Source organism: Tupaia chinensis, unplaced genomic scaffold, assembly GCF_000334495.1.
Source record: "Tupaia chinensis unplaced genomic scaffold, TupChi_1.0 Scaffold000680_1, whole genome shotgun sequence".
In the NCBI taxonomy this organism is placed as follows: Eukaryota; Metazoa; Chordata; class Mammalia; order Scandentia; family Tupaiidae; genus Tupaia; species Tupaia belangeri.
In genome coordinates, this window is record NW_006160204.1 from 2602266 (window position 1) to 2614782 (window position 12517).

Genomic DNA, 12517 nt, shown 5'->3' on the forward strand with positions numbered 1-12517 from the left:
TGCTATAGTAAAATTAAGTCCTGATGCGCTAGATGTGGAATACAAATTATCTCCCGGTGAGGATGCAGGGTACTTCAGAATTAATCCTCGCTCAGGTCTGATCGTCACAGCACAGCCATTAAATACCGTTAAGAAGGAGGTTTATAAACTGGAGGTGACAAATAAGGAAGGAGATTTAAAAGCACAGGTTACTGTTGGTATAGAAGATGCAAATGACCACACTCCAGAATTTCAGCAGCCAGTATATGATGCTTATGTGAATGAAAGTGTTCCGGTGGGAACGAATGTTTTGACAGTTTCAGCCTCTGATAAGGATAAAGGAGAAAATGGGTACATCACCTATAGTATCGCGAGTTTGAGTATGTTACCATTTGCCATTAACCAGTTTACGGGTGTTATTAGCACGACTGAAGAATTGGATTTTGAGTCCTCTCCAGAAACATACAGATTCGTCGTCAGAGCCTCTGACTGGGGTTCACCGTATCGCCATGAAAGTGAAGTAAATGTGACTATTCGAATAGGAAATGTCAATGACAACAGTCCTCTCTTTGAAAAAGTGGCCTGCCAGGGAGTGATTTCATATGACTTTCCAGTCGGTGGTCACATCACAGCCGTCTCTGCAATCGATATTGATGAACTTGAGCTTGTAAAGTACAAAATCATTTCTGGAAATGAACTTGGCTTCTTTTTTTTAAACCCAGACTCTGGTGTTTTGCAGCTTAAGAAGTCACTGATGAATTCTGGCATTAAAAATGGTAATTTTGCCCTCAGGATTACAGCAACCGATGGAGAGAATTTTGCAGACCCCATGTCGATTAACATTTCAGTCCTACATGGAAAGGTGTCTTCAAAGAGCTTCAGTTGCAGAGAAACGCGTGTGGCTCAAAAGCTGGCAGAGAAGCTACTCATTAAAGCGAAAGCAAATGGGAAACTGAATCTGGAAGATGGATTTTTTGACTTTTATTCAATTAATAGGCAGGGACCACATTTTGACAAGTCTTTTCCTTCTGATGTGGCTGTAAAGGAGGATATGCCAGTCGGTGCTAACATCTTGAAGATTAAAGCCTCTGATGCCGACTCTGGCTTCAATGGAAAGGTGCTATTTACAATATCTGATGGAAATACAGATAGTTGCTTTAATATTGATATGGAGACCGGGCAACTGAAAGTGCTTATGCCCATGGATCGAGAACACACAGACCTCTATCTCCTTAATATCACCATCTATGACTTAGGTAATCCACAGAAATCTTCATGGAGGTTGCTGACCATCAATGTGGAGGATGCAAATGACAATAGCCCAGTTTTTCTTCAAGACAGTTACTCAGTTAACATTCTCGAAAGTTCAAGTATTGGTACTGAAATTATCCAAGTGGAAGCAAGAGACAAAGACTTGGGTTCAAATGGGGAAGTGACTTACTCAGTCTTGACAGATACACAGCAGTTTGCCATCAATAGCTCAACTGGAATCATTTACGTAGCTGACCAGTTGGACCGGGAGTCCAAAGCAAACTATTCTTTAAAAATAGAAGCCAGGGACAAGGCAGAAAGTGGTCAGCAGCTGTTTTCAGTTGTCACTCTTAAGGTTTTTTTGGATGATGTCAATGACTGCTCCCCGGCTTTCATTCCCAGTAGCTACAGTGTGAAGGTCCTTGAAGATCTCCCTGTTGGCACTGTCATTGCTTGGCTGGAGACCCACGATCCAGATCTTGGGTTAGGGGGTCAAGTACGCTATTCTTTGGTCAATGACTACAATGGGAGATTTGAAATAGATAAAGCAAGTGGTGCCATCCGCTTGAGCAAAGAGCTTGACTATGAAAAGCAGCAGTTTTATAACCTCACTGTTCGGGCCAAAGACAAAGGGCGGCCTCTCTCTTTGTCTTCTGTTTCATTTGTTGAGGTGGAAGTAGTGGATGTCAACGAAAACCTTCACACCCCCTACTTCCCAGACTTTGCTGTCGTTGGATCGGTAAAAGAAAACTCGCGTATTGGAACAAGCGTGCTGCAGGTGACTGCTCGAGATGAAGACTCCGGAAGGGATGGAGAGATCCAGTATTCCATAAGGGATGGCAGTGGTCTTGGAAGGTTCAATATAGACGATGAGAGTGGTAAGTCTCATATTTTGTTCCAGAAGTATTTCATTTCTCTCAAATTGTCGACATTGGATAAGCAAAAAGATATTAGGACACTGAAATAAAATGATGGAAGTGAGACTTGACTTAGAATGTGTCGGTTTGTAAGATCTGTTTATGCAGTAATAGCCATGGCTTTCAGTGGGATTCCCTATTTTTTTTTCCTTGTTCAGCATTTCTGCTACCAGGTTATCTTTTGATAAGCCTACATAATTGTTGCCTCTGTTGATTGTGCTCCTGACCCTCACTAAATGAAGGGCCCTGATAAAGTAAATTGCATTAGTATTGGCTTGAAATAAGAAGTGTGAAATTGGTTTTCAAATGGACCTTACATAGGAATCATTCCCTGTATAGTAAGGCTTTGTTGTAGTGATACTGCATTAGTCGCTTGGTTTTTCATGTTTCATGGATATGCCTGGCTTTTGAACTGTGAGTATTCACATTGCGTATACTCCATTAATATAGGAGGTGAGCTTCTACAAATGTTTCCATAATGGAATAGAAGAGGCCTGCTGTGAATTTTACTTGTAAAAATTGCTTTTAAGATGTTATTTGTAAGAAGTGACTTTTAAGTGACATTTTAAAGTATGGAGCAAAATTATCCCACTGTTTTTGTTACCTTCTACCTACTTACATATTCTCCATCCCAGATACATAATTTCTTGAATAGTTGTTAATGTCTTTGACTTTATATATGCATATGCCTGGATTAATGCATATGTGTGTATGTTCCTTTATGAGCTTGGTAGATTTTTTAGTCTTTAGATTGTGCATGTTTCAAGGGAGAGTCTGTGTGTTACCTACTGTTGTGTGAGTAGTAATGTTTGCACTTTTCAGGGCACATTTGTATATATTAGTTTTCTTAAACACTCAGTGTTTTGCTCCCTGTCTTTGTCAGTTCAGACTGCCATAACAAAATACTGTAGACTGGGTGGCTAAAACAACAAACATTTATTTTTCACAGTTCTGGAGGCTGGGAAATCTGAGGTCAGGGTGCCAGCAAGGTCAAGGTAAAAGCATTCTTACAGGCTTTGCAGGCTTGCTAAGCTTCTTGCTATGTACATATCCATAAATGTTAGATATAAACAAGCTTTGGTTTCTTCTGTTAATTCCATCATGGAAGCTCTACCTTTTGTTTGTTTGTATTTAAGTTTTTGCTATAGGATGTATGTGCTCACTGCAGAGAAAGTCAGTGAGAGGAAAAGTGAGAAATCAGTCCCCAGGGCAGATGGCCACACTACGATCCCTTCTCAACCCCTTCTCCTTCATTCTCCTCCTGGGATCTTTGGCATGCACACACCCATGTCCAGTGTGATTTTCAAGCCTCCAGGTCTGGGACTCAAACTGTGGTCAGCCATGTGGGAGTCCAGCATCTTAAATATATACCACCTGCTGGTCCCAAAGATCTATCTTTAAGACCTCATCTAAGCCTTATTACTTTGCAAAGGGCCCACCTCCAAATATACAATCATTACATTAGGAGTTAGGGCTTTATCAGGTAAATTTTGAAGGTACACAAACATTCAGTCCATGACCAGTGATGATGATGATTAGAATGGGTGGTGGAAAGGTGATTACGGAGATACTACCTATATACTCAGAACACCAGAGAAAGGGTTTGAAAAACTATACTCCTGGGTATCTACCCAAAGGATAGGAAGATGCTCAGTTGGGAAAGTGCTTGGACATCTATATTTATTGTGGTATCATTCAAAATTGCTAAGACATGGAATCAACTCAAATGTCCAGGAACAGGTGAATAGATTGAAAAAGTATGGCACATATATTCTATGGAATACTCCTCTGCCATTAAAAAAAAAAAAAGAACAGATTCTGGCATTTGATAGAAAGTGGATGAATATGGAAGATTTACTGCTAAGTGAAACAAGCCATGTTATAAAAGAGAGAGATTGTATGTCTCCACTTAGTGTACACTGACTATCTGTACTCTATGGCAGAAACTGAAAGATTAGTGTATATAGAATCATGGAGAATAGTTACAGAAACTGGAGACACTGTGGGAAAAGGGTAGGAGAAGGAGGAGAATGAGAAGAAGGGAAGCAAGGAGAAAAAATAGAAAGGCAAGACATTCATGGGACAGAAAATGATGATTATCTGTTAATGACGTGCATGGTATCTTCAGCTGGACAGGTGTGAAGTGTACTCATGTTGGGTAAATTCACTTTACACATAGCAATGTATAGTCATTGAATGAATGAATAAATAAATAGATTGTCTAGAAAAATGAAATAATATCTACCATTTCAAATTTCAACTGTGATTTTTGTATATATAGGTTCTACTTATGGTCAGTGTGCATTGCAAAATTGGTCTCCTTATACATAAGGAAGGAAAAGGTAAATGTCAGTAATATTTGGTCATGGTTTAGGCACATGGTATATTTTATTACCTGTAATTTATAATTCAGTTGGAATATATTTCTACCTTTGAAGTTGAAGTATAAAATGAGAAAGGAAGGGAATTAACCTTTACCAGGTACTTACTTGTGCTTATGCTTCACTGCTAATAATAATGACTTCAATTTTACTTACAATGTACAAGACATTGAATGAAGGGTTGGTAGTCAGGTCTTTTCTAATTCTCTCAACAGCCCCATGAGGTATGACTAATAACTATCAATTCATGGACTGATGTTCAGAGAAGATCTATAACTTGAGGCCTAGTTTTAAACTTAGCTTTGAGTAATTGCAGTATATGCTATGCTATTTCCCATTTAAAGAAGGAGTTTTCTTGAATATTTCCTAGTACATTTACACTTTCTGTTGGTCCTAAATCTGTAGGGCAAAAAAGTGTTAAACAGATTTTGAAGTTCTTACAACCCTGAGCTCGTGTGCTGTTGGCACTGACCATTGATCATCTTTCTTCTTGTCCTTCTTCTTGTCTCTTGTTTGTGTGACTTAGCTTTCAGCTCAGGTGGATGTGCATAGGTAGGTCAATCAGACGATGTCAAGCTGAATCATTAATCACCACTGTCTAGATGACTGCATCAAGGTGCATTGCATTTTTTTTTAATCAGGAAGTTTTATCTTGGTCTTGTTTGAGGCCGTGAGGCACAGGAACAATTAGGTGAGAGTGGCCTAAATTTTTCCTATATGTACTATGTTATTTTATTTATACCTTGAGTGTTAACAATCGTGGTTTGAGCTGTGGCAGGACGAATGGCTATTTAGCCTTGCAGCTGTTACCAAACCTCAGGTCCTAAATTTGTTGTCTTTATTTTATCCGTGGATGTAGAATGGTCAAATGTGTGTGGCTTTTTGTCTTCAAAACAAAGCAAAACAAACAAACAACGAAAACCTCGAGTCAGCTGTCAAAAGTTACTCAATGACTTGCATTGGTTATTAGTTTTCAAACTTAAGAGTGTGCATGAATCACATGGAGAGTTCATTAACAAGGCAGATTCCCAGGCCAGACTGAAGATTCTGATTTGCTAGGTCTCGGGTGGGAGCCCAGCAGTCTTCACATAAGCACTCCAAGCATGCCTTCTGCATGTGGTTTAAAAACAACCCTGAGTTCACTTGAGCTCTTAAGAGAGTAGCAATTTATATTTTTTCTGTAAAGTCTTTCTCCTTATTCTTTTGAAAAGCAGAGAATCAAGCTCATGTCTTAGATAATTTTCTTTTCTACACAATTTTTACAATCCGGATGAATCTTTTATAATTCATTAATAGCAATGTTTTTCTGAATGCCTTTCCAATAGATAAAAACATCTATTTCTGTGCTTCAATAATTTTGGTGCTTCTATGTTGTGCAAGTTATATGCAGCAATTAGTTGATGTATTTAGTAGTTTTATATTCTTCATTCTTTTTTTTTTGAGCTCAGTGAACAAAATCGTGCCTTTGAAATTATTTACCATGCATGGGATTTAATAAATGTTTAATAATGTGCACAGTAATGGATTAAGGGGGGCCCCCAACTACAGTGGATTTGATCACAATTTAAATCACTAGTCTGGAAGATGCAATTTAATCGTTTTTTTTTCCTTCACAAAGAATACATTCTTATTCTTTGACACAATGGAGTTTCATAATCTTGACTACTCATAAGGTTTTAGAAAGAGCACGTTGTATATTTAACACTTATTTTCTGTTAGTTTCTTTTGTAAATCACAAGTTTGAGTAGTGATTTAAGTATTTTATTTACCTGATGTTAATTAAAGAGATATGTAATTGAGATGAACAATTTCCCAGCTCAGCACTTTAATCATGGGTAGCTGGAAAAACCTTTGCCATCCATAATTATTAATTGTATTCTTTACTCTATTTATCAAGTATCTATTATGTGCCATGCATTGTATAGGGTGCTTTTAGGTACTAATTCAAATTGTCACCATTGTCCAGCAAGGTATGGTTTACTGAGACTTGCCCAATCAGAGCTGTGTATCTGGCAGTTTATCAGAGCTAAGGTTTGTATTCCATTGAAACGGACTCCAAATCACATGTTATTTCTCCGATTTTCCACTCCAGCATGCCATCATAACCTTGTTACAGATATGTATTAATCAAGTTTTTCTGTATTTTTTGCTGTGTAACAATCACAAAATTTTAGTAGCTCATGGAGATAAACATTTTTATCTTATTCTGGAACCTAGGGGAGCAGCTGAAACAGCACTGTTACAGACTGGATTGACTTCTAGGATCTTGGTCCTCATGGTTCCCCTTTCTAGGACCCAAGTTGAAGGAGGACCTATTATGTGGGATATGATATTCTCAAAGTGGAGGGCAGAAGTGAGAAGGATGATAGAAACTTGCAGTGCCTTGCCCAGATTTCATTGACCAAAGCAGACTATGATGCCAACTTCAAAGTCAGTGTGGGGCAGAAAAGAATACTCCTTGTTCTCTTCTGAATGTTGGTGTTCCCCCATGTTTATTTGTTCAACTAATACCAAATGTAATACTATTAAGGTGTGAGAAATGGACAGCAGGTGGCATAGAGGTTAAGTTGCTGGACTCCCACTTGGTCTATTGTGGTTCCATCCCAGACCTAGTGGCTTGAAAATCATGTGGGTGCGTGTGTGTGTGCACATGTGCGTGTGTACACACATACCCAAAGTTCCAGGAAGAGAAGGGATTGTGGTGTGCCCATCTCCCCTGAGGAGTGATTTCTCACTTTCCACTTCTCTCTGTCTCTCTGGTACACATGCCCTATGGTAAAAACTTTAAAAACAAAGATGTGAGAACTTTGGGAAGTGATAAGTCATGCGGGCTCCACCCTCATGAATGGGAATAGCACCCTTATAAAAGAGATTTGAGTGTTCTTTTGTCTTTCTGCTGTGTGAGGATATATAGCAGGCATCATTTATGAAAAACAGACCCTCGCCAGATTCTGCTGGTGCCATGCTATTGGACTTCACAGTCTCCAGAATTGTGATGCATAAATCTGTTGCTTATAAGTAACTCTGGTATATGATATTTTATTAGAGCAGCCTGAGTGGACTAAGATGCTATTTGTCTAACAGGATGGTGAGAATCAGGTAGGTGAAGAATGAATCATTTTCATTGATAATAGCAAAATCTGACAGCATACAACAACTCTCGCTGTCGTCTTAGCAATCTAACATTAATTGAATACTACCTGTGTGTAAGGCACTGGGCCACAAGTAGTAGCACAAAGAGGTACAAGTATAATACATGGGCTTTCCATAGTAGGAAATTTCCCAGTGTGTCTGAGAGGTCAAGTGTGCTTCAAGCGATGATGCTTGTGGTGGTGGCAGTGGTTAACAATGACTGAGCATCATTTGCTTATGTACTAAGTTGTACACAAAATGCATCTTACAGATGGACTCATTCAGTCATCCCAGCAAGTAGGGATAGTTATTTCCTTAGTTTTACACATCTGGTGCTGTAGGAGGAAGAAATCATAATGCGCAGGCATTTACATTTACCTTTCTTTGTATTGAGGCTCTAGCGAGCATTTCTCCAACTTGACTAAGTGTAGAATGCTGTCTTTACTGCAAATGTTTTGATAGAATCAGCAGAGGCTTAGGAGACCTAATGTGCACTCAAATTCAAATAGACACCCAAAAGAGGTGTCTCAGACACATTAATTACTGTCAGCCTAACTATTGTATTTTGTGAACAGATTATTCCAACAGTGAATAAATGTAACTTTATTGCATAATTGTGCTCAGGGTTGAGCTAGCTTTCTTCAGATGCTCTCTCAGTCTTCTTTTTGCTGGGTCTAGGAAGCTGACGTCTTGAGTCAGTGGGCTGTTTTGCTCTATGACATCTATTGGTTCTGCCAGAGTGACCTGGAGAGAACGAAGGAGAGTTAGGCCAGGCATTCATCCCTGTGTCTCTTTCTACTCTTCACCCTGGTTTCTGCAGACTGGCAGCACTCTTCCACTGACAGGTGGTAACACTTCCCTGCTGCTACTAGCTCTGGAGTACTGCATTTTCTTTTCTTCTTCTTTTTTTTTTTTTTCTTTTTAACTTTCTCTAAACTCTGCCCATACCTTTCAAAATAGTCTACTTATTAAATACTCCCCATTACCCAGTTTGGATGTACCATCTGTTTTCTGCCAGGTCCTTGACTGATAGAATATTTTTCTTATGTAAATATTTCTAAAACAGATTTGAAGTTTAAAAATATTTCGAAGACTGATGTTTCCCAGCAATTCCTATTATCCCCAGTGGCTGTAATGCTGCTCTCATGTTTTGGCACACGTCCCTGGAGCCCTGGAGAAACAAGAGAGAGATAGTAACTAGCCAGTGCTTTCATTTCACAAGGTAAGAGTGAACCCAGAGGACTTTAACTCCCATCTAAAGTACACTCTCTACATCTTTTCTACCACGAAAGGACAACTTTTGCATTGCCAAAGACCCTGTCCCACCAGACGCAGGAAAAAGAAGATTTTTTTAGCTGCTTAGTAGGATACCAGGATCTTTCAAGCTTTTAGACACTCCGATACTGTACTTTGATCTTCCACAGGGAGAAGGATTCATTTCAGTTGGTGGCCAAGGAAAGAATAAAGACAAACAACTGAGTAGCTTTTATTTATTTCGTTCAATTGCAGAACTGCTAACTAGCTGCCAGGGCTGAGACTAATATTCTTTATCTGCACTGTCTAATCATCAGATAGTCAAGAACAAGTAAATGAAAACCAACAAATCTGTATTGTTAGAAGAAATGAAGAGCTATCTGTCATTGAAGAAACCATTAGCTCCAGCTCAGACATGTAAAGTGATGGTTAATCCCCATAGTAGCATGTCTCATGTCTAATGTAATATAATATAAGCTGCTTTTTTCTTATATTCAGAGGCACCAGAAATCATATTTTACCTTGTGGATGGTTGTTAATCTTTCCAGCATCTTTTCCCCAAACTTGCCTGATTACTCCTCTTTTATAAGTCCAGGAGTAAGACACATGTAATTTGGCAGCTTCGGTGTAATTCATGACAAATCCAGACTAAATGACGTTCCCTGTCCTATTCTTCCTTTTTTTTTTTTTTCTTGATGAGATCTTTTCACCCCCACCCAATCTAAACCAAAAGATGCTCTTTGAATTTTGGCCCAAACTTGCCCTTAAATTTTCCCGTTGGGATCAGAGCAAGCAAAGGAGAAGAATGAAGTTATGATCAAATGACAGCAGAAACTTTCCTTGGCTCTAGACTTTTTGACCATAATTATTCTAGAGAAAAAGAATGTTTCCCAGAGGAGCCCTGAACACTCTACAACATCCTGATGAACTTAGTAGTTGTCATGTGCAGTAGGTGGGTGAGAAGATTAGAAGCTTCTAGAAAATAATGAACAGCATGTTTTTATTACTCTTTTCAGCAGGTGCCTTCCTCTTGACCTTTTCTTAACTGTTGGCTGAAGGCAATTTCGGTTTTAATAGAGGACCGTTGGTTCACATCTGTAATTACGTCTGCATTGTGTGTCAAGCTTGAGCTTCAATTGTCCCTGTGTAACTACTAAATGATAAAATAATGACAACCATAAAGAGGTAATCCAAATAGGGTAGCAAGCCAACAACCTGGAAACTTGTGTGGTCATTTCTGTCTAATCGGTCTTCTTTTTAGACTTAATAACAAGTGTTTTTAATGGTTTATTGGCTGTTCGAGTTAGGGTCTTTATTTTCCCAGTGCTAAGTGATGCTATTTCATTTTTCCTTCTTCAGTTAATGAAGATTGAAATTTCAGAAGCCTAATAAGCAGAGATTACAAAAACTACCAAATAATTGTGAGTGGCTTTCCCAAAGGTGGTGGGATAAATTTGCTGTGCTCCATGACTTTGGATAGCTTGTGTGTCTTTTCAGTCCTCTAAAAGTGTTTTCTGAAGGTGTTTTGCATGCACAGTGAAGTGTACTTTCATTTATCTTTACAGTTGGAAGAATTAGTTTGATAAATATTTATGTGATGCCACTACATTCACATTGTTTCATTGAAATGAAAATGAAAATGGCTTGTAGTCTGTATTTTTAGCTTGCCAGTTTTTATGAAAGCATGTCTTATCAACAGACAGAATCTATGAAGAATTCTGTGTAGGAGTCAGTTCAATTTATATTAAATTCTGGGTACCAGCATATGAATTATCGAATATAATAGGACTCCCCAAACTTTCCCACTGGACATTGTCAGATTTAGTGGTTCTTCTGGGCCACTCTTTATGATTATTCACAGGTTTTTCATTTGTATAGCATACTTAATATTCTGGTTACTTTAAAAAATAATATATTGGTAAGAATAATTCTGAGTAACATAACATACAACAATATAAAATGTCTCGAACTCAAAAAAAAATTAAGTGTTGAGAGAATTAAGATAAAAATTTGTGGTGTACACACACACTGTCCCCCCCCACACACACACACATACTCCCACATACATAGCCTTATACACACATTAAGAGCTATTATAGCAAAAACACAAAGACTTTGTGGTTTACCCCTGAGATCTCTAAAGTTTAAGCCATTTTCATAGTTTTTTTTTCTCCACATGCTTCTTAAAAATCTGCTTCCCCTCTGCCTCACCTCTCCTTTTTTCTTCATTTCCCATCCTCCACCTCTTTCTTGCCTCATTCTCATTTATGGTGCTCCTTTCTGGGTTTGCACTGGAGAGAGTACACAGATAATTAAGTCAAGGACTAGTAGTAGAGGCAGAAAAGCACGTAACTGCAAACCCCGTGATACCTAAGTGGTCCAACATAATGAATGTCATGCGCTGCCCATCCATCATGTTCACTGTGGCCTTTGCATCACCCTTTGGCATTGTGGGACGATTTTTACAAATTCCAACTGGAGGCAAGACATTCTGAGAGATAAGTAGAGCATTAAAGTGAGTTGATGATGATATATAGACAAGGCTTAATTGTCAAGGAATGCCTAACCCCAGAAATGAATCTAGGTTTTGAAGCTCATGCAATTTTGGATGCCTGATTTGAGAAAAAGAATAAAAAGTTCTAACAACAGAATTGTTGTTTAGGATAAGAAAAGTTGTACTGCTAAGTTTGAAAGTTAGTGAATACTACAGGTATCACAGAACTCAACAAAATAATATTTTTGTGGACTAAATGTCTACCACACAACTCTAGTGTGTTTTTCCTACATTGTTTGGTTGCCTTTTTGGTCTAATTGCCTTTCTGCATGATAATAATTTTGTCATTTTTGCTATAGGAAGTATAGAATGATTACTTTTTTTTTCCCCCAGTGTGGTTGACTTGGAACTTGTTCTCTGTTATTTAAAGCTAAGGAATCTTTCTCAGGGATCACCACTCGTTATTGATAAAGCTCTATGGAAATTTTCAGCATTAGTGTTAAATTTAGAAAAACCTCTATCAAGTTTCTTTGTCATATGAGCTGTTATATATGCCCTTCTGTTAATACTACTACTGGTCTATGCTCATTAACAAAATAATTCTAGTAATTTTTTCTGTGCATCTAATCAACAAAAGAAAAAATTCATATTTTACTTATGCTTCGTATGCTGTACTGTCCAGGAGAGAACTTCCACTTCAACACTGTAGGCAAGACCCAAATCTTCCAATAACTGTACATGTCTAATGATTGGAAACTTTCCACCGATGATCTGGCTCTCTGCATTTAAAACTTGCTTTCTCCTCCACCACCACCATAGTTCTAGGGCCAGCCTGCACAGAATGTGTTCATTTGGCGACATAAGTCCTGGTCCTTCATTTTCATGCATGGTGCTGAATGTATCTGTATAGTAAAGAGTGGGAATGTTTTGTAAGTCCTTCTTGCATTGGGATGGCTAGCAATTTGTCTATACACAGATTTGATGGTGAATCACATACCTAATCTCACTAAACTCAAACTAAGTATATCCACAGTACAATTCTCCCTTACGCGGATTCCTCAAAATGCCTGGAGCCACTCTATCTGATACCATGCAAAGTAATTGATGGA

General features: G+C 38.4%; 1 protein-coding gene across 1 annotated transcript in view; it reads left to right on the forward strand.

The window, feature by feature from the left end:
- Positions 1 to 12517, forward strand: part of FAT3 (FAT atypical cadherin 3) — a 595653-nt gene that overhangs the window by 1964 nt on the left and 581172 nt on the right. The window contains 1 exon segment of the mRNA XM_027776536.1: positions 9 to 2108. Within this exon segment, the coding sequence (XP_027632337.1) occupies positions 9 to 2108 (2100 nt within the window).